Source organism: Phytophthora sojae, assembly GCF_000149755.1.
Source record: "Phytophthora sojae unplaced genomic scaffold PHYSOscaffold_1, whole genome shotgun sequence".
Taxonomy (NCBI): domain Eukaryota; phylum Oomycota; class Peronosporomycetes; order Peronosporales; family Peronosporaceae; genus Phytophthora; species Phytophthora sojae.
The window spans coordinates 11709615-11730598 of record NW_009258115.1 but is presented as its reverse complement, the minus strand read 5'-3'; the positions used below and the strand labels follow the sequence as shown (position 1 = coordinate 11730598).

Here is a 20984-nt window from a genome sequence, read left to right as displayed (position 1 = left end):
GTGTGGCGCATGGCGTTTTTTGTTGGCGTGAGGGTTGTGGTTTGCGTATGGTGGTCAATTGGCCGAGCGGTCTAAGGCGCCAGTTTAAGGCACTGGTCCGAAAGGGCGTGGGTTCGAATCCCACATTGGCCAACTTCTTGCTCTTTTGCACCGCTTCAGCCGCCATCGCACGCCCCAGCAGCCTTTCCGCCTCCCTGCCACGCCTACGCGCCCCGTCAGAGCGCCCTGCAGCCGCTGCCACTCACTCCGCGCGGGTTCAAGTCCACCATGGACTCGACTTCTGGCCCACGCAAAGCGTCAACCTTTGTCAATTAGCGTCTGCTCGCCATCAACACTGGCTAGCGTCGACGCGCCATCGTGAGCCGTGTGAGCCGTGTGAGTCGCCTCTGCAGCGCACGTGGGCATGCAGAAGAGTTGTTGGGGTCACAGGTGTTGTGTCGGAGCCGAGCTCAGATCTGCCGGCCGACAGAGTCCGGTGTGGCCCGACACATTATGAGATGGAGAGCGGCGTGGGGCAATCGAGTAGGCCCTGATGCAAGCGGTAGTACGTCCGAAGGCCGGCAGCGTGTCTAATCGCATGCCAAGGCAGCAGAGAGTGCTGCGGCGTGGCCGGCACGAAGTGGTCGATAAGTGGCGTTGTCGGTGTTGGATGAGGGCGATGCGTATGGCGTTCGGTAGCGGCAAGAGGTGTGGAGGCGTGCATGCGGGCGTGGTGTGTGTGGTTTGCGTGGTTGTTTAGTTGTAGGTTGTGGCGCAATGGCGTTTTTTGTTGGCGTGAGGGTTGTGGTTTGCGTATGGTGGTCAATTGGCCGAGCGGTCTAAGGCGCCAGTTTAAGGCACTGGTCCGAAAGGGCGTGGGTTCGAATCCCACATTGGCCAACTTCTTGCTCTTTGCACCGCTTCAGCCGCCATCGCACGCCCCAGCAGCCTTTCCGCCTCCCTGCCACGCCTACGCGCCCCGTCAGAGCGCCCTGCAGCCGCTGCCACTCACTCCGCGCGGGTTCAAGTCCACCATGGACTCGACTTCTGGCCCACGCAAAGCGTCAACCTTTGTCAATTAGCGTCTGCTCGCCATCAACACTGGCTAGCGTCGACGCGCCATCGTGAGCCGTGTGAGCCGTGTGAGTCGCCTCTGCAGCGCACGTGGGCATGCAGAAGAGTTGTTGGGGTCACAGGTGTTGTGTCGGAGCCGAGCTCAGATCTGCCGGCCGACAGAGTCCGGTGTGGCCCGACACATTATGAGATGGAGAGCGGCGTGGGGCAATCGAGTAGGCCCTGATGCAAGCGGTAGTACGTCCGAAGGCCGGCAGCGTGTCTAATCGCATGCCAAGGCAGCAGAGAGTGCTGCGGCGTGGCCGGCACGAAGTGGTCGATAAGTGGCGTTGTCGGTGTTGGATGAGGGCGATGCGTATGGCGTTCGGTAGCGGCAAGAGGCGTGCATGCGGGCGTGGTGTGTGTGGTTTGCGTGGTTGTTTAGTTGTAGGTTGTGGCGCAATGGCGTTTTTTGTTGGCGTGAGGGTTGTGGTTTGCGTATGGTGGTCAATTGGCCGAGCGGTCTAAGGCGCCAGTTTAAGGCACTGGTCCGAAAGGGCGTGGGTTCGAATCCCACATTGGCCAACTTCTTGCTCTTTGCACCGCTTCAGCCGCCATCGCACGCCCCAGCAGCCTTTCCGCCTCCCTGCCACGCCTACGCGCCCCGTCAGAGCGCCCTGCAGCCGCTGCCACTCACTCCGCGCGGGTTCAAGTCCACCATGGACTCGACTTCTGGCCCACGCAAAGCGTCAACCTTTGTCAATTAGCGTCTGCTCGCCATCAACACTGGCTAGCGTCGACGCGCCATCGTGAGCCGTGTGAGCCGTGTGAGTCGCCTCTGCAGCGCACGTGGGCATGCAGAAGAGTTGTTGGGGTCACAGGTGTTGTGTCGGAGCCGAGCTCAGATCTGCCGGCCGACAGAGTCCGGTGTGGCCCGACACATTATGAGATGGAGAGCGGCGTGGGGCAATCGAGTAGGCCCTGATGCAAGCGGTAGTACGTCCGAAGGCCGGCAGCGTGTCTAATCGCATGCCAAGGCAGCAGAGAGTGCTGCGGCGTGGCCGGCACGAAGTGGTCGATAAGTGGCGTTGTCGGTGTTGGATGAGGGCGATGCGTATGGCGTTCGGTAGCGGCAAGAGGTGTGGAGGCGTGCATGCGGGCGTGGTGTGTGTGGTTTGCGTGGTTGTTTAGTTGTAGGTTGTGGCGCAATGGCGTTTTTTGTTGGCGTGAGGGTTGTGGTTTGCGTATGGTGGTCAATTGGCCGAGCGGTCTAAGGCGCCAGTTTAAGGCACTGGTCCGAAAGGGCGTGGGTTCGAATCCCACATTGGCCAACTTCTTGCTCTTTTGCACCGCTTCAGCCGCCATCGCACGCCCCAGCAGCCTTTCCGCCTCCCTGCCACGCCTACGCGCCCCGTCAGAGCGCCCTGCAGCCGCTGCCACTCACTCCGCGCGGGTTCAAGTCCACCATGGACTCGACTTCTGGCCCACGCAAAGCGTCAACCTTTGTCAATTAGCGTCTGTTCGCCATCAACACTGGCTAGCGTCGACGCGCCATCGTGAGCCGTGTGAGCCGTGTGAGCCGCCTCTGCAGCGCACGTGGGCATGCAGAAGAGTTGTTGGGGTCACAGGTGTTGTGTCGGAGCCGAGCTCAGATCTGCCGGCCGACAGAGTCCGGTGTGGCCCGACACATTATGAGATGGAGAGCGGCGTGGGGCAATCGAGTAGGCCCTGATGCAAGCGGTAGTACGTCCGAAGGCCGGCAGCGTGTCTAATCGCATGCCAAGGCAGCAGAGAGTGCTGCGGCGTGGCCGGCACGAAGTGGTCGATAAGTGGCGTTGTCGGTGTTGGATGAGGGCGATGCGTATGGCGTTCGGTAGCGGCAAGAGGCGTGGAGGCGTGCATGCGGGCGTGGTGTGTGTGGTTTGCGTGGTTGTTTAGTTGTAGGTTGTGGCGCAATGGCGTTTTTTGTTGGCGTGAGGGTTGTGGTTTGCGTATGGTGGTCAATTGGCCGAGCGGTCTAAGGCGCCAGTTTAAGGCACTGGTCCGAAAGGGCGTGGGTTCGAATCCCACATTGGCCAACTTCTTGCTCTTTTGCACCGCTTCAGCCGCCATCGCACGCCCCAGCAGCCTTTCCGCCTCCCTGCCACGCCTACGCGCCCCGTCAGAGCGCCCTGCAGCCGCTGCCACTCACTCCGCGCGGGTTCAAGTCCACCATGGACTCGACTTCTGGCCCACGCAAAGCGTCAACCTTTGTCAATTAGCGTCTGCTCGCCATCAACACTGGCTAGCGTCGACGCGCCATCGTGAGCCGTGTGAGCCGTGTGAGTCGCCTCTGCAGCGCACGTGGGCATGCAGAAGAGTTGTTGGGGTCACAGGTGTTGTGTCGGAGCCGAGCTCAGATCTGCCGGCCGACAGAGTCCGGTGTGGCCCGACACATTATGAGATGGAGAGCGGCGTGGGGCAATCGAGTAGGCCCTGATGCAAGCGGTAGTACGTCCGAAGGCCGGCAGCGTGTCTAATCGCATGCCAAGGCAGCAGAGAGTGCTGCGGCGTGGCCGGCACGAAGTGGTCGATAAGTGGCGTTGTCGGTGTTGGATGAGGGCGATGCGTATGGCGTTCGGTAGCGGCAAGAGGCGTGGAGGCGTGCATGCGGGCGTGGTGTGTGTGGTTTGCGTGGTTGTTTAGTTGTAGGTTGTGGCGCAATGGCGTTTTTTGTTGGCGTGAGGGTTGTGGTTTGTGTATGGTGGTCAATTGGCCGAGCGGTCTAAGGCGCCAGTTTAAGGCACTGGTCCGAAAGGGCGTGGGTTCGAATCCCACATTGGCCAACTTCTTGCTCTTTTGCACCGCTTCAGCCGCCATCGCACGCCCCAGCAGCCTTTCCGCCTCCCTGCCACGCCTACGCGCCCCGTCAGAGCGCCCTGCAGCCGCTGCCACTCACTCCGCGCGGGTTCAAGTCCACCATGGACTCGACTTCTGGCCCACGCAAAGCGTCAACCTTTGTCAATTAGCGTCTGCTGGCAGAAGAGTTGTTGGGGTCACAGGTGTTGTGTCGGAGCCGAGCTCAGATCTGCCGGCCGACAGAGTCCGGTGTGGCCCGACACATTATGAGATGGAGAGCGGCGTGGGGCAATCGTGTGGGCCCTGGTGCAAGCGGTAGTACGTCCGAAGGCCGGCAGCGTGTCTAATCGCATGCCAAGGCAGCAGAGAGTGCTGCGGCGTGGCCGGCACGAAGTGGTCGATAAGTGGCGTTGTCGGTGTTGGATGAGGGCGATGCGTATGGCGTTCGGTAGCGGCAAGAGGCGTGGAGGCGTGCATGCGGGCGTGGTGTGTGTGGTTTGCGTGGTTGTTTAGTTGTAGGTTGTGGCGCAATGGCGTTTTTTGTTGGCGTGAGGGTTGTGGTTTGCGTATGGTGGTCAATTGGCCGAGCGGTCTAAGGCGCCAGTTTAAGGCACTGGTCCGAAAGGGCGTGGGTTCGAATCCCACATTGGCCAACTTCTTGCTCTTTGCACCGCTTCAGCCGCCATCGCACGCCCCAGCAGCCTTTCCGCCTCCCTGCCACGCCTACGCGCCCCGTCAGAGCGCCCTGCAGCCGCTGCCACTCACTCCGCGCGGGTTCAAGTCCACCATGGACTCGACTTCTGGCCCACGCAAAGCGTCAACCTTTGTCAATTAGCGTCTGCTGGCAGAAGAGTTGTTGGGGTCACAGGTGTTGTGTCGGAGCCGAGCTCAGATCTGCCGGCCGACAGAGTCCGGTGTGGCCCGACACATTATGAGATGGAGAGCGGCGTGGGGCAATCGTGTGGGCCCTGGTGCAAGCGGTAGTACGTCCGAAGGCCGGCAGCGTGTCTAATCGCATGCCAAGGCAGCAGAGAGTGCTGCGGCGTGGCCGGCACGAAGTGGTCGATAAGTGGCGTTGTCGGTGTTGGATGAGGGCGATGCGTATGGCGTTCGGTAGCGGCAAGAGGCGTGGAGGCGTGCATGCGGGCGTGGTGTGTGTGGTTTGCGTGGTTGTTTAGTTGTAGGTTGTGGCGCAATGGCGTTTTTTGTTGGCGTGAGGGTTGTGGTTTGCGTATGGTGGTCAATTGGCCGAGCGGTCTAAGGCGCCAGTTTAAGGCACTGGTCCGAAAGGGCGTGGGTTCGAATCCCACATTGGCCAACTTCTTGCTCTTTTGCACCGCTTCAGCCGCCATCGCACGCCCCAGCAGCCTTTCCGCCTCCCTGCCACGCCTACGCGCCCCGTCAGAGCGCCCTGCAGCCGCTGCCACTCACTCCGCGCGGGTTCAAGTCCACCATGGACTCGACTTCTGGCCCACGCAAAGCGTCAACCTTTGTCAATTAGCGTCTGCTCGCCATCAACACTGGCTAGCGTCGACGCGCCATCGTGAGCCGTGTGAGCCGTGTGAGCCGTGTGAGCCGCCTCTGCAGCGCACGTGGGCATGCAGAAGAGTTGTTGGGGTCACAGGTGTTGTGTCGGAGCCGAGCTCAGATCTGCCGGCCGACAGAGTCCGGTGTGGCCCGACACATTATGAGATGGAGAGCGGCGTGGGGCAATCGTGTGGGCCCTGGTGCAAGCGGTAGTACGTCCGAAGGCCGGCAGCGTGTCTAATCGCATGCCAAGGCAGCAGAGAGTGCTGCGGCGTGGCCGGCACGAAGTGGTCGATAAGTGGCGTTGTCGGTGTTGGATGAGGGCGATGCGTATGGCGTTCGGTAGCGGCAAGAGGCGTGGAGGCGTGCATGCGGGCGTGGTGTGTGTGGTTTGCGTGGTTGTTTAGTTGTAGGTTGTGGCGCAATGGCGTTTTTTGTTGGCGTGAGGGTTGTGGTTTGCGTATGGTGGTCAATTGGCCGAGCGGTCTAAGGCGCCAGTTTAAGGCACTGGTCCGAAAGGGCGTGGGTTCGAATCCCACATTGGCCAACTTCTTGCTCTTTTGCACCGCTTCAGCCGCCATCGCACGCCCCAGCAGCCTTTCCGCCTCCCTGCCACGCCTACGCGCCCCGTCAGAGCGCCCTGCAGCCGCTGCCACTCACTCCGCGCGGGTTCAAGTCCACCATGGACTCGACTTCTGGCCCACGCAAAGCGTCAACCTTTGTCAATTAGCGTCTGCTCGCCATCAACACTGGCTAGCGTCGACGCGCCATCGTGAGCCGTGTGAGCCGTGTGAGCCGTGTGAGTCGCCTCTGCAGCGCACGTGGGCATGCAGAAGAGTTGTTGGGGTCACAGGTGTTGTGTCGGAGCCGAGCTCAGATCTGCCGGCCGACAGAGTCCGGTGTGGCCCGACACATTATGAGATGGAGAGCGGCGTGGGGCAATCGTGTGGGCCCTGGTGCAAGCGGTAGTACGTCCGAAGGCCGGCAGCGTGTCTAATCGCATGCCAAGGCAGCAGAGAGTGCTGCGGCGTGGCCGGCACGAAGTGGTCGATAAGTGGCGTTGTCGGTGTTGGATGAGGGCGATGCGTATGGCGTTCGGTAGCGGCAAGAGGCGTGGAGGCGTGCATGCGGGCGTGGTGTGTGTGGTTTGCGTGGTTGTTTAGTTGTAGGTTGTGGCGCAATGGCGTTTTTTGTTGGCGTGAGGGTTGTGGTTTGCGTATGGTGGTCAATTGGCCGAGCGGTCTAAGGCGCCAGTTTAAGGCACTGGTCCGAAAGGGCGTGGGTTCGAATCCCACATTGGCCAACTTCTTGCTCTTTTGCACCGCTTCAGCCGCCATCGCACGCCCCAGCAGCCTTTCCGCCTCCCTGCCACGCCTACGCGCCCCGTCAGAGCGCCCTGCAGCCGCTGCCACTCACTCCGCGCGGGTTCAAGTCCACCATGGACTCGACTTCTGGCCCACGCAAAGCGTCAACCTTTGTCAATTAGCGTCTGCTCGCCATCAACACTGGCTAGCGTCGACGCGCCATCGTGAGCCGTGTGAGCCGTGTGAGTCGCCTCTGCAGCGCACGTGGGCATGCAGAAGAGTTGTTGGGGTCACAGGTGTTGTGTCGGAGCCGAGCTCAGATCTGCCGGCCGACAGAGTCCGGTGTGGCCCGACACATTATGAGATGGAGAGCGGCGTGGGGCAATCGAGTAGGCCCTGATGCAAGCGGTAGTACGTCCGAAGGCCGGCAGCGTGTCTAATCGCATGCCAAGGCAGCAGAGAGTGCTGCGGCGTGGCCGGCACGAAGTGGTCGATAAGTGGCGTTGTCGGTGTTGGATGAGGGCGATGCGTATGGCGTTCGGTAGCGGCAAGAGGCGTGGAGGCGTGCATGCGGGCGTGGTGTGTGTGGTTTGCGTGGTTGTTTAGTTGTAGGTTGTGGCGCAATGGCGTTTTTTGTTGGCGTGAGGGTTGTGGTTTGCGTATGGTGGTCAATTGGCCGAGCGGTCTAAGGCGCCAGTTTAAGGCACTGGTCCGAAAGGGCGTGGGTTCGAATCCCACATTGGCCAACTTCTTGCTCTTTTGCACCGCTTCAGCCGCCATCGCACGCCCCAGCAGCCTTTCCGCCTCCCTGCCACGCCTACGCGCCCCGTCAGAGCGCCCTGCAGCCGCTGCCACTCACTCCGCGCGGGTTCAAGTCCACCATGGACTCGACTTCTGGCCCACGCAAAGCGTCAACCTTTGTCAATTAGCGTCTGCTCGCCATCAACACTGGCTAGCGTCGACGCGCCATCGTGAGCCGTGTGAGCCGTGTGAGTCGCCTCTGCAGCGCACGTGGGCATGCAGAAGAGTTGTTGGGGTCACAGGTGTTGTGTCGGAGCCGAGCTCAGATCTGCCGGCCGACAGAGTCCGGTGTGGCCCGACACATTATGAGATGGAGAGCGGCGTGGGGCAATCGAGTAGGCCCTGATGCAAGCGGTAGTACGTCCGAAGGCCGGCAGCGTGTCTAATCGCATGCCAAGGCAGCAGAGAGTGCTGCGGCGTGGCCGGCACGAAGTGGTCGATAAGTGGCGTTGTCGGTGTTGGATGAGGGCGATGCGTATGGCGTTCGGTAGCGGCAAGAGGCGTGGAGGCGTGCATGCGGGCGTGGTGTGTGTGGTTTGCGTGGTTGTTTAGTTGTAGGTTGTGGCGCAATGGCGTTTTTTGTTGGCGTGAGGGTTGTGGTTTGCGTATGGTGGTCAATTGGCCGAGCGGTCTAAGGCGCCAGTTTAAGGCACTGGTCCGAAAGGGCGTGGGTTCGAATCCCACATTGGCCAACTTCTTGCTCTTTTGCACCGCTTCAGCCGCCATCGCACGCCCCAGCAGCCTTTCCGCCTCCCTGCCACGCCTACGCGCCCCGTCAGAGCGCCCTGCAGCCGCTGCCACTCACTCCGCGCGGGTTCAAGTCCACCATTGTAGTGGGCTTACCTTGGCTCACTACTACGGCTTAAACGTATGCGCACGTGTATGAGGAAGCGTAGGTTTCTTTTACTTGAGTTAAGTATACTCGAGATCCACGAGTATACTTTAAACAAGATAAAGACTCCAAGTAGCGGGTTTTGGTAAAAGATGAGAACTGCTATTTTTGTTTTATGTTTCTGACTTCCTCTAAATGTAATATTCTAAGATAGGAATCTGCCAACGGCTGGTTGGCAGAATTCCATTGCTATGCATGTCGCTCATTGGCTAAGAGATGCTGCTCTCAGCCAATAGGAATCCTAAGTCTCTATGGACCACCCGTCGTGGTGGTCGTAAATGTATGTAGCCTTTGGTGTGTCTACACCAAGGTCGAGAAAGTCTTTCGAACTTCTAACAGACGTCGTGTCTGTTAGAGTCACAAATGACTGTAGCCACTTGTGCGTGTAACCCTGTTACACCATCCCCCCCTCAAGGTTAGACGCGCCGAGTCACGGCACGTCAATCAGAAATTGACCATTCGTCAATTCTTCACGTTGGGAGAAAGAAAACTCGAGCTCATTCCGCAATGAGCTCGCCTCAGAAGAAGACCGACGCTGCAGCAGAGGAGAAGTCCTCCGCCGGGATAGAGACTCTCTCTATCCCCGAGTACCGCGAGCGTCACAAAGCAAAGCGTGACGCTCTTGCTGCCAAGACTGCGGCGGGGACAACTCAACCAGAGATTGTCCTCGAAGGTTCTTCTGTAGTCAACGACGCCGTTGACTTCGAGGACGACGACGTGGAGATGGAAGAGGGCGAGGCCTCTTCTAGCAAGCGCAAGGAGTCTATCGACAGCGATAGTCTCGACCCGCGTGCGGGTCGAGACGCCCTCGTGAAGGAGACGACTCGGACGCTTCGAGCTCGAAGCGTTCGCGCGGCGAGAGCGACACTCCGCTCTCTGCTGCTGGGGCTTTAAGCTCCCCGCGTGAGGTGGCATCTTCAAGTTCCCCGCGCGCTGCTCAGGCAGCGCGCGATCCGTGGATGCCGTCTGCGTCAGAGATCGCAGACCGTGTGGGCAACACTGTGCCTCCAAACGAAATCCCGCTGTACGTATGCAGCGGTATCCACGACGATGCTGTTGCGGAGGAGCAGCACTTTGATCCGTTAACGAATCAAAGGCGCGATTACTGTATCGGACTCTTTCACGAGCTCCGGTACTTCTCCAGCAAGAAGACCTCTTCTCGCAGCAAAGTGCCTGACTGGCAGGCACTTTGTCAAAGTTGGAATGCTTTCGTTGAGAACTTCAACAAGAAGCCGGCTGCTTACCGTGAGCGGGTTAAGCATGCACGTGAGCGCTTCGAGACATTCTCGACGCGCGGGAGGCTGGAGCAGCTCCACAGATCCTCTGTGGACGCTGGTATTCCATGCGCTGTGCCCGAAGGCCATCAGTGCACGTTGTGTCTTCCGGGTGCGGTGCGCTTGAGCGACCGCGACCTAAACGGGTACACGACGATTCGTGTACCTGAGAGTCTCAAGGATCTCCGTGCCAAGTTCTTGGCACGCGAGGAACGCGACGATCGTGGGACCTCGGGCGCTGTAGGTGACCACAGCGCTCGCACTACCTTCGCGTCGGCAGTGCGTGGTGAGCTTCGTACGCCCTCACCATTTCCGGAACGTCCTGCAGCAGGACGTCCCGTGGCTCCCATGTATCTTGGTGGGGCAGAAACCCTCTCCAACGAATACGATAACGAACCGGCTGCCGGTTCGTTTTCGGGATACTATGGTTCACAATACGCTCAACAATCCAGCGTGTTGAGCCGCGGGCGTCGCGGATCGGAGGCGGCGGTGGTGGGAACACGCCCTGGGTATGGTCAACCAGGGGTTGACCTTGGCCCGACGCTCGAGGAGCGGGTCGCTGCTGTGGAACAGCATCAGAGCCGGCCGGGAGTTCGCCGCTCTGATGCAGGAGGTGGCGATCCTGAGGGCTCAAGTCGCTCAGGTCTCGCAGACCGCGTCGGACATCTCTATCGACGTGGGAGGTCGCGTCGCGCGCTTGGCCCAGCGCGTTCACGCGCTGGAGCAGAGGTTCGCTCCCGCTGGGGCTTCCGCTTCGGGCCAACCGAGCTAGGTGGCTCGTGCTGCAGGTATGGCTTCAGCCGCCCGACGTAAAAGGTCGGATGGAGGCGCATGCTAGATGGAATATCTAGTGTGTAGGCGTTGCCATGCCGTGCCAACACCGTGAACGGCCCGATGAAGCGCGGAGCGAGCTTGCTCGCCCCGAAGTCGGAAACTGCATGTTTAGGCAGGTTTTGAGTTGCTAACAAAACCAATGAACCCTTCTTGAATTCATTAGTGTTGCCCCTACCAACATTGTCTGCGTTCAGCTTCTGTCGGTCGACAGAAGCTGCGATAGCGTCTTGGACAAACCGAATGACGGCTTGTCTGTGCTGCACGAAGTTGATTGCGTCCGAGCTGAACTCGTTCAGCTCGTTTCTAGCAGTAGGCCCTGCCTCTGCGTTCGTCTTCGCGGTGCACAGACCCGTTCTTCTTCTTCTTCTTGCTCTTGTCGACGTCTGTGCCCTGCACAGACGCGTGCTTCTTCTTCTTGTTGCGCGTAGTCGCGGCTGACACTGTGCAAGTGTCAGCGGCATTCTGCGACTGCTGTGCAGTCGTAGATCCTCCCCCACTTAAGGAAGGAGCCACCATCCCGAGTAGACTCGGGAGGCGTGGGTGCCTGATGGCATTCACGTAGAACGGTGTATGCCCGGTCGAGGCATGCACCGAGTTGTTGATGGCGAACTCTGCCATCGGCAGGCACTCGCTCCAGTGTTGGAACGAGTGAGCGTAGCTCTTAAGCACGTCTACGAGCACGCGGTTCACGCGCTCGGTCTGCCCGTCCGTCTGCCGATGATCCGCAGTCGACATCGAAAGTTGACTCCCAAGAAGTGTAAACACTTCTTGCCAAAGGTGTGCAGTGAAGCGCGGGTCTCGATCCGACACAATGTCGATCGGCATGCCATGGTTTTTGAACACCATGTCAACGAACAGACGCGCCGTCTGCTCCGCAGTCACTTCAGCGGGTACCGCAGCAAGATGTACTATCTTGCTGAAGCGGTCAACAAAGACCACAACGCCCGTGTTCCCCTGGCTGTCCGGGGGAAGACCGAACACGAAGTCCAAAGACATGGACTGCCAACACTCCCGTGGAGTTGGTAGTGACTGCAAGGGAGCCTGCGCGAAAGGCGCAGGCTTCACACGTTGACAAACCTCGCAAGCACGGACGTACTTGCGCACCCATTTATACTGGTGGGCCCAGTAAAAGTCTCGCGTGAGAAGAAGGTATGTCTTCTCACGGCCCGGATGCCCCGCAGTCGGTGCATCGTGATACTCGTACATGATCCTGAGTCGCAGGTCATGGTCATTGGGCACGACAACGCGGTCCGCGTTGTCGTCGACTGCACTGTAGAGTAATAACCCGTCGAGCACCCGGTAACGGTGTGCACGAGCACGAAGATGCTTCGGCAGCTTCTGACGAGCTTTGTCAGAAGGCGCTGAGCCGTAGGCCAGCAAGAGCTTCGCGTCCGCGTCGTGCGCGTACGCGACCTTCACGTCGTCCAACAGTGACGACGTCGGGGTGCTCGATTGCATGGCGTCAATGGCATTGACGTCGGCATCAGTCGTGGCGTAGTCAGGTCGACGCGAGAGCGTGTCGGCCACCACATTGAGTCTTCCGGGTTTGTACTCAACCCGGAAGTTATACTCTGCGAAGAATGAGAGCCATCTCGCCATCCGTTGCGAGATGTGTGGCGACTTCACAGCCGTCCGCAACGACGCGTGGTCCGTATAGACCACGAACGGTTTGCTTCCGAGTAGATACACTCGGAACTTCGCGAGTGCGTACTTCATGGCAAGGAGTTCCTTGTCATGTACCGGGTAGTTGCGCTCAGCTGGCTTCAGCTGACGCGATTGGTAGTAGACGACACGATCACGGCCCTCGTGATCGTGCTGCATCAACGCACATCCGATTGCGAAGTCGGATGCGTCACACACAACGTGGAATGGGCGATCTTGGTCGGCCACCGCCAAGATTGGCGCCTCAGTCAAGCCCCGCTTGACTGCATCGAAGGCCTGCTGACACTCAGCAGCCCAAACCCACTCGGCGTCCTTCTTCAGGAGCTGTGACAGCGGGCGTATCATGCCCGCGTAGTCCTTCACGTACTTGCACAAGTACGTGGCCAAGCCAAGGAACTGCCGCAGTTCCTTGACGTTCGACGGCGTCGGCCACTCATTGATCACTCTGACCTTCTCAGGGTCAGGGCGGACACCGTTCTTCCCAACGAGACACCCGAGCACGGGTATCTCGCTCGCCCCGAAGATGCACTTCTTCAGGTTCGCATAGAGCTTGTGCTTGCGCATGAGCGCAAGCAGCTTCCGGAGATGCACCTTGTGCATCTCAACATCGCTCATCCCGTCCGCAGCCCGGCTGTGGACGAACACATCGTCGAAGTAGCTCGGTGCGAAGTCGCGCACCGAGCGCAACAAGTGCGTCACGCACCTGTTGAAGGTCGCAGGGACGTTCTTCAGACCCTGTGGCATCACTAGTCACTCCCAGAGCATGCCACTCGGCGTGCTCACTGCCGTGAGAGGGATATCGCTCTCACGCATGAGGATCTGATAGAATCCATCGCGCAGATCAAGAGCACTGTAGATAGTGCTCCTGGCCATCGAATCGATGATATCTTTCGCGGTATCGGTGTCTGCGTCGGTATCGTCGCATCGTTCAGCTTGTTGTACGCATGAACGATGCGCCAACCGCCCTGTGGCTTCTTGACACAGAACGTCGGAGCACTGTGCGGGGATTTCGATTCCCGCACTTGTCCAGCTTTGCGACGACTCTCAAAGAAGTCGTCGATCGCCTTGACCTGCTCTCGCGGCAGTGGCCACTGCCGCGTGACACAGTACTTCGTCCCCGGCACGAGATCAATCTCGTGCTGGATGCCCTTGTCCTGCGGAAGCTCCGCAGGGATCTCTTCCGGAAGCACGTCCGCGTGCTCCCGTAGAATCTCGTAGAAGGGACTCGACTTCAGCGAGTCCCAGCTCTGCTCTTCAAAGCGCTCCTTCTTCGTCTACGCACTGAGAGTGTCCTCGCTCTCAGTGGTGCTCTCCATGAAGAACTGCCTCAGTTCTTCATTCTCGCTCTTCGTTCTCTCGGCGTCCAAGAGAATGCATATCTGCTCGATGCGTCCATCGTGCAAGTCACGCGCGAAGCGCTTCCAGCTCATGACTGGAAGCGAAGTCAACTCCGACGCTTGCGTCGGAGGGTTAGCGAGAGTCATCTCCCTGTACCGGAACCCGGCACAGGTACGCGTCAAGACGTTCAACGTCTCGACGTCCGGCTTCTCAGCCTTCGTCTGTCCGGCAGACATTCCTTGTAGCGCCTCGGCCCCGGGCCAAGACTTGCGCAGCGACCTTCGCATGCGCCGTCTTCTTGTCCTGCGGAGCCCGGCTCCGCTTGGTTCTTGACCTCGTCCAGGCCCAGCCGTGGACGGGTGTTCTTCTTTAGTACCGCCGGCGGGTTCATCCCGCGGGCGAGCGACTTCAAGCCCGGCTTGGTCGCCCGGCGCTTCGTCGTGCAGCCCGGCTGCACGACAGCATGCAAGTTTTTCCGGTGCGGGACGTTTGCAACCGTCCGCACCGCCTGCAGCGTCGGCTCCCGGAGCCGACACGCCATCTTCACCTCGACGCCTGTTATTGGCAGAGACCCCCATTACGGAGGGTGCGTCGGCTCCCCGAGCCGACGAATCAAATTCACCCAATCCATCGACTCCCGGAGTCGACGGCGTTTCGTCACTTTGGCTCTTATTATTGGCCAGACCTGATCCAATCAGATTCGCGTCAGCCTCCACGGCTGATGCGTGTGACTCGCCTGCGTCATCCGTGCCCCTTGAGGTCGGAGACTCTTCCTGATTCGCTGAAAAGCGGGTGTCGATCTCCGAGATCAACACATTTTCTCCTTCAGCCGTCGGCGGCGACGCCGACGCTTGCTGCTCTTGCGCGCGTGCTCGCGCGCGCCCAGGGCGCTCCGGGACAGCGGCATTAGGCGCTGTCTTGAGTGGGGAGTCGCGCGCACCTGTCGGTGCGTGCGTAGCGGCAGCAGGGCCATCGCTCACTGTTCCGCTGTCGCGACCGAAGCGCACGAGAGTGCGCTTCTCCCAATCGATGATCGGATCATGCCGTACAAGCCACGGCATGCCCAATACAATGTCAAACTTATCGTCCAGATCCAGGACGATAAAGGTCTCGACAAACTCTTGATCTTCATACGTGAAGCGCACGCGTACCATGCGCTTCTCGGTCTTCACGACGGTACCCGTTGCCAGTCGTACTTCCAACATACTTCGAGGTATCTTTAAATCGTCGAAGTCAAGCCTTGATAGACTTCGCAGTCGAACAAAGTTCTTCGACGCGCCAGAATCTACCAAAGCACGGAGAGAGCCGCTTGCTCTCATCGAGTTCACATTCAGGATGACAAGGTCAGGCTTGTCATCTTGGTTCTTGCAGCGAGAATGAATCTCACTAGGGGTTGCAGTCCTCAGTGTCGTGTGTTCAAGGTCGACACGCGGAACTGCATTACCAGTAGGGCGCCCCGCGCCTACTGGCGTCCAGCGTTTTTTGTTTGGTTGCGACGGTGCCCGGCACCGCCGCGATAGTCACCCTGCTGGTGCACGGGGGCCGTGCACTCCCGAGCAAAGTGACCGATTCTACCGCATCGGTAGCATCGCACATTGTTTCCCTGCGACTGCTGGGGTCCAGCAGTTGCAGCACTCGAGAGGTTCATGGGTTCTGGGCCTCCCGTCCTCACTACTGGGCGTGGCTGTGGCCTCGGCACATGTGCATGCAGCTTAGCCTGCCGCAGGCTGAACTCCTCCTGCATTGCAAGAGTAATTGCAGCTTCGAGAGTACTTGGGTACTCACGGAAGAGATAGGTCTTCACAGGCCCATCTCTCAGCCCCTTCATGAACGTGACGACCTTGGTCGCCTCGTCGATGGGATTGGTCACGATGTTCGAGACCAAGTACCGTGCTCTCTGAGCGTAAGCATGGACATCGCTTGCCCTGCTGCAGGTCAAGGAACTCCGCCCTCGACCGGAACTCGTTTTGCGGGGGCTCAAACGCTTGTCTGAGCTCTTCCTTGAAACCCTCGTACGTGCTAAAGCACGTAGGATCCGAGAGTCGGCGTCCATACGCCCAACTTCTTGCACGTCCGCCAAGACATGACGTGGCGAACGCAACCTTCGACAACGGGTCGACGATACGTCGAGCCGCAATGGCAGTGTCGAGTTCGACAAGCCAACGGAGGAGAGGTTCACCCTCTCTTCCAACGTAATTGCTCACGCTGAGCTTCAGCGATTGCGCGCGCGGTGTCGTCCCCGACGACACCGTGGTAGACGAAGCAGCATTTCGCTGCTCCCTCATGATGAATCCCAGAGCAACACCATGTTGCTCTGTCGGCGTTAGCGTACGCAGCATCGTAGCTACAGCCGCCTCACCAATGACTGTTGACAGTCGTTGGAGAGCTTCCCACTCTGGGTCCGACAGGTGGGGACAGTCAGCGCGTGCAACGTGAGTTGCAGGCGTAGTGGAGCTTTCCATGGACACCTCCGTATTCATGGGAAGGTTCTCAGCTCCGCGTTCGTGCGGTGACGTACGAACTCAGGTAGTCGGTCGTTGGACGGACTACAAAGTGCTACCAGGTGTAGCGGGCCTACCTTGGCTCACTACTACGGCTTACACGTATGCGCACGTGTATGAGGAAGCGTAGGTTTCTTTTACTTGAGTTAAGTATACTCGAGATCCACGAGTATACTTTAAACAAGATAAAGACTCCAAGTAGCGGGTTTTGGTAAAAGATGAGAACTGCTATTTTTGTTTTATGTTTCTGACTTCCTCTAAATGTAATATTCTAAGATAGGAATCTGCCAACGGCTGGTTGGCAGAATTCCATTGCTATGCATGTCGCTCATTGGCTAAGAGATGCTGCTCTCAGCCGATAGGAATCCTAAGTCTCTGTGGGCCGCCCGTCGTGGTGATCGTAAATGTATGTAGCCTTTGGTGTGTCTACATCAAGGTCGAGAAAGTCTTTCGAACCTCTAACAGACGTCGTGTCTGTTAGAGTTATAAGTGACTGTAGCCACTTGTGCGTGTAACCCTGTTACATTCATCTTCAATCCAGCTTCCGTTTGGATCTCTTTCAGGAACTTCTGGCACACGCCACTCACTTCGCTCTTGTTGTGCATCGGATAGATCACCAAGTAGCGACTCTTCATCAGGATGAAGGTCACGATGTACTTGTAGCCCGTCTTAGAGACGGGCGTGATGGGGCCCAACACATCCGAGCACACCGACGTGTCCTTGCGTGCGCTCTTGCTTCCAACTCATCCTTCGTTGAGCTGAAAAGCTTGCGAGACTGCTTAGCCGTCGCACAAACTTCGCAGACAGCTCCGCGCTCCTTTGGGACACCGTTGAGTTTCCCGTCCTTGATCATGCTGTTCAAGGTGCTGAAAGACACGTGCCCGAGTCGCCGGTGCCAGAGCTCGGTCTCGTCCTCGGCGGCGTGACACTCGTCGCTTGGCTCCGTATTCAGGTACATCAGCTTGCCACGCTTCCGTCCAGTAGCCACGACTTGATCACCGCGCTTCACAACGCACTTCTCGCTGTCCATGGTCACTGTCATGCCGCGTGCTGTCACCGCCGTCAACGAGAACAGATTCTTGTTCAAGTCTTGAACGTGGAGCGTCTTCTCGAACCGGGCGTTGATTCACGAGTGTCCAGTCCACACCCGCAGCTCAACCGTCCCAAACCCGAGGACCTTCAAGTCCGCGCTACTCTTGGCACTCAAGACACTGCGACCGTTCTTCACCGCCGTACACTCGCTGAATGCGTCGCGCGACTTGCACATGTGGGCCGACGCTCCACTGTCCATCACCCAGCTCTCGCTCGCAAACCCTTCGGTCGCGTTGAAAGCCACGTTCGACTGGTCTTGATCTGCTACCCGCGGGTGCGAGTCGTTCGTGCAAACCTTCGCGTAGTGACCCTTCTTGCCACAGTTGAAACAAGCGCCGGCGGGTCCCTTCTTGCGTCCGCCGCGCTGGTTCTTCTTCTTGTTCTGCTGCTTCCCATTGCCCTTGCCGGCAAGAAGCGCAGTCGCCTCCTCAATGTGCATCGAGTCCTTCTGACACACCTCCTCCGCGATCAGCTTGCTCACGAGGTCCGCCAAGCTGAACGTTGTCATCGACATGCAAAACGCTTGCACCAAGCTCTCGTAGCTCGCAGGCAGACTCCGCAGCATCGTCGCGCAGACGTCTTCTTCGCTTGGCCCGCAGTTCGCGTTCCTCATCCTTAGCAACAGCGTCTCCAACTCCATCACGTGTTCCTTGATGGAGGACGCGGTGTACTTGAACGACGCGAACTTCTCCTTGAGCCACAGCCGATTCGCCATGTCTTGCGTGCGGTGGAAGTTCTCCAGCCTAGCCCACGTATCTTTCGCGCCGCATCGATCACGTGCATCAGTTGCGAGTCCTTCCGGTTCAGCACAATCACCGCGTGCGCTTGCTGCTCCTTGACCGCGTCACGTCGCCTTCGCGAGAGACCGCTCCCCCACAACCCCTTGGACGTCAGGTACATCTTCATCTTGTAGCTCCACAGCGCGTAGTTGGACCCGTCGAAGGCCTCAACCTTGAACTTGGAGTTGTCGTTGCTTGGGCTCATAACCTAATGGAAGGTAAGGAAGAGCGGTGTGGGGCTAGTAGAAGAAGAAGGGCTTGTTGGCGAGGTTGAAAAACCAAAAGTGAGTGTGAGATTGAATCGCTTAACTCAACCTACTTGACGGGTTGTCCTTGGCCGACCAGAACGCAAGGCCTCCTATCCTTATCTGCATCTTATCCGTAAAGTCGTACGATTATGCTAAAACATACGAGTCGTAAGATTTACGCGTAGAGCCGTACGACTGTACTGAAACGTACGAGTCGTAAGTTTCTACACGCAAAGTCATACAATCCAGCTCTCACAATCCAATGCAAGTCCACATGCAACCCCGGAGCGCGGCGTGGAGACGCGAGCGTGTGACATCACACCCTCCAATACATGGTGGACTTAAACCCGCGCGGAGTGAGTGGCAGCGGCTGCAGGGCGCTCTGACGGGGCGCGTAGGCGTGGCAGGGAGGCGGAAAGGCTGCTGGGGCGTGCGATGGCGGCTGAAGCGGTGCAAAGAGCAAGAAGTTGGCCAATGTGGGATTCGAACCCACGCCCTTTCGGACCAGTGCCTTAAACTGGCGCCTTAGACCGCTCGGCCAATTGACCACCATACGCAAACCACAACCCTCACGCCAACAAAAAACGCCATTGCGCCACAACCTACAACTAAACAACCACGCAAACCACACACAACACGCCCGCATGCACGCCTCCACGCCTCTTGCCGCTACCGAACGCCATACGCATCGCCCTCATCCAACACCGACAACGCCACTTATCGACCACTTCGTGCCGGCCACGCCGCAGCACTCTCTGCTGCCTTGGCATGCGATTAGACACGCTGCCGGCCTTCGGACGTACTACCGCTTGCATCAGGGCCTACTCGATTGCCCCACGCCGCTCTCCATCTCATAATGTGTCGGGCCACACCGGACTCTGTCGGCCGGCAGATCTGAGCTCGGCTCCGACACAACACCTGTGACCCCAACAACTCTTCTGCATGCCCACGTGCGCTGCAGAGGCGGCTCACACGGCTCACACGGCTCACGATGGCGCGTCGACGCTAGCCAGTGTTGATGACGAGCAGACGCTAATTGACAAAGGTTGACGCTTTGCGTGGGCCAGAAGTCGAGTCCATGGTGGACTTGAACCCGCGCGGAGTGAGTGGCAGCGGCTGCAGGGCGCTCTGACGGGGCGCGTAGGCGTGGCAGGGAGGCGGAAAGGCTGCTGGGGCGTGCGATGGCGGCTGAAGCGGTGCAAAAGAGCAAGAAGTTGGCCAATGTGGGATTCGAACCCACGCCCTTTCGGACCAGTGCCTTAAACTGGCGCCTTAGACCGCTCGGCCAATTGACCACCATACGCAAACCACAACCCTTACGCCAACAAAAAACGCCATTGCGCCACAACCTACAACTAAACAACCACGCAAACCACACACACCACGCCCGCATGCACGCCTCCACGCCTCTTGCCGCTACCGAACGCCATACGCATCGCCCTCATCCAACACCGACAACGCCACTTATCGACCACTTCGTGCCGGCCACGCCGCAGCACTCTCTGCTGCCTTGGCATGCGATTAGACACGCTGCCGGCCTTCGGACGTACTACCGCTTGCACCAGGGCCCACACGATTGCCCCACGCCGCTCTCCATCTCATAATGTGTCGGGCCACACCGGACTCTGTCGGCCGGCAGATCTGAGCTCGGCTCCGACACAACACCTGTGACCCCAACAACTCTTCTGCATGCCCACGTGCGCTGCAGAGGCGGCTCACACGGCTCACACGGCTCACGATGGCGCGTCGACGCTAGCCAGTGTTGATGGCGAGCAGACGCTAATTGACAAAGGTTGACGCTTTGCGTGGGCCAGAAGTCGAGTCTATGGTGGACTTGAACCCGCGCGGAGTGAGTGGCAGCGGCTGCAGGGCGCTCTGACGGGGCGCGTAGGCGTGGCAGGGAGGCGGAAAGGCTGCTGGGGCGTGCGATGGCGGCTGAAGCGGTGCAAAAGAGCAAGAAGTTGGCCAATGTGGGATTCGAACCCACGCCCTTTCGGACCAGTGCCTTAAACTGGCGCCTTAGACCGCTCGGCCAATTGACCACCATACGCAAACCACAACCCTCACGCCAACAAAAAACGCCATTGCGCCACAACCTACAACTAAACAACCACGCAAACCACACACACCACGCCCGCATGCACGCCTCCACGCCTCTTGCCGCTACCGAACGCCATACGCATCGCCCTCATCCAACACCGACAACGCCACTTATCGACCACTTCGTGCCGGCCACGCCGCAGCACTCTCTGCTGCCTTGGCATGCGATTAGACACGCTGCCGGCCTTCGGACGTACTACCGCTTGCACCAGGGCCCACACGATTGCCCCACGCCGCTCTCCATCTCATAATGTGTCGGGCCACACCGGACTCTGTCGGCCGGCAGATCTGAGCTCGGCTCCGACACAACACCTGTGACCCCAACAACTCTTCTGCATGCCCACGTGCGCTGCAGAGGCGACTCACACGGCTCACACGGCTCACGATGGCGCGTCGACGCTAGCCAGTGTTGATGGCGAGCAGACGCTAATTGACAAAGGTTGACGCTTTGCGTGGGCCAGAAGTCGAGTCCATGGTGGACTTGAACCCGCGCGGAGTGAGTGGCAGCGGCTGCAGGGCGCTCTGACGGGGCGCGTAGGCGTGGCAGGGAGGCGGAAAGGCTGCTGGGGCGTGCGATGGCGGCTGAAGCGGTGCAAAAGAGCAAGAAGTTGGCCAATGTGGGATTCGAACCCACGCCCTTTCGGACCAGTGCCTTAAACTGGCGCCTTAGACCGCTCGGCCAATTGACCACCATACGCAAACCACAACCCTTACGCCAACAAAAAACGCCATTGCGCCACAACCTACAACTAAACAACCACG

At 59.0% G+C, this 20984-nt stretch overlaps 1 protein-coding gene and 16 non-coding genes across 17 annotated transcripts; 13 read left to right on the top strand and 4 right to left on the bottom strand.

Moving 5' to 3' along the window:
- The first annotated feature begins 52 nt into the window (after positions 1-52).
- On the top strand, positions 53-132 carry PHYSODRAFT_t164. Its single transcript has one exon. It is a non-coding gene; the product is annotated as a tRNA-Leu (tRNA).
- A 667-nt stretch (positions 133-799) lies between these two features.
- PHYSODRAFT_t165 lies at positions 800-879 on the top strand. Its single transcript has one exon. It is a non-coding gene; the product is annotated as a tRNA-Leu (tRNA).
- A 658-nt stretch (positions 880-1537) lies between these two features.
- Positions 1538-1617, top strand: PHYSODRAFT_t166. Its single transcript has one exon. It is a non-coding gene; the product is annotated as a tRNA-Leu (tRNA).
- A 666-nt stretch (positions 1618-2283) lies between these two features.
- PHYSODRAFT_t167 lies at positions 2284-2363 on the top strand. The gene has a single exon. It is a non-coding gene; the product is annotated as a tRNA-Leu (tRNA).
- A 667-nt stretch (positions 2364-3030) lies between these two features.
- PHYSODRAFT_t168 lies at positions 3031-3110 on the top strand. The gene has a single exon. It is a non-coding gene; the product is annotated as a tRNA-Leu (tRNA).
- A 667-nt stretch (positions 3111-3777) lies between these two features.
- PHYSODRAFT_t169 lies at positions 3778-3857 on the top strand. Its single transcript has one exon. It is a non-coding gene; the product is annotated as a tRNA-Leu (tRNA).
- A 586-nt stretch (positions 3858-4443) lies between these two features.
- Positions 4444-4523, top strand: PHYSODRAFT_t170. The gene has a single exon. It is a non-coding gene; the product is annotated as a tRNA-Leu (tRNA).
- Positions 4524-5108: 585 nt separating this feature from the next.
- PHYSODRAFT_t171 lies at positions 5109-5188 on the top strand. The gene has a single exon. It is a non-coding gene; the product is annotated as a tRNA-Leu (tRNA).
- A 676-nt stretch (positions 5189-5864) lies between these two features.
- PHYSODRAFT_t172 lies at positions 5865-5944 on the top strand. The gene has a single exon. It is a non-coding gene; the product is annotated as a tRNA-Leu (tRNA).
- Positions 5945-6620: 676 nt separating this feature from the next.
- Positions 6621-6700, top strand: PHYSODRAFT_t173. Its single transcript has one exon. It is a non-coding gene; the product is annotated as a tRNA-Leu (tRNA).
- Positions 6701-7367: 667 nt separating this feature from the next.
- PHYSODRAFT_t174 lies at positions 7368-7447 on the top strand. The gene has a single exon. It is a non-coding gene; the product is annotated as a tRNA-Leu (tRNA).
- A 667-nt stretch (positions 7448-8114) lies between these two features.
- On the top strand, positions 8115-8194 carry PHYSODRAFT_t175. The gene has a single exon. It is a non-coding gene; the product is annotated as a tRNA-Leu (tRNA).
- Positions 8195-8901: 707 nt separating this feature from the next.
- On the top strand, positions 8902-10440 carry PHYSODRAFT_323601 (hypothetical protein; the record flags this gene model as incomplete). The annotated part of the gene is made up of 3 exons (XM_009519151.1): positions 8902-9184; positions 9211-10177; positions 10218-10440. 3 exons carry the CDS (start codon positions 8902-8904, stop codon positions 10438-10440), a joined length of 1473 nt encoding a protein of 490 aa, XP_009517446.1.
- Positions 10441-18590: 8150 nt separating this feature from the next.
- Positions 18591-18670, bottom strand: PHYSODRAFT_t159. Its single transcript has one exon. It is a non-coding gene; the product is annotated as a tRNA-Leu (tRNA).
- A 667-nt stretch (positions 18671-19337) lies between these two features.
- Positions 19338-19417, bottom strand: PHYSODRAFT_t158. Its single transcript has one exon. It is a non-coding gene; the product is annotated as a tRNA-Leu (tRNA).
- Positions 19418-20084: 667 nt separating this feature from the next.
- Positions 20085-20164, bottom strand: PHYSODRAFT_t157. Its single transcript has one exon. It is a non-coding gene; the product is annotated as a tRNA-Leu (tRNA).
- A 667-nt stretch (positions 20165-20831) lies between these two features.
- Positions 20832-20911, bottom strand: PHYSODRAFT_t156. The gene has a single exon. It is a non-coding gene; the product is annotated as a tRNA-Leu (tRNA).
- Positions 20912-20984: the final 73 nt, after the last annotated feature.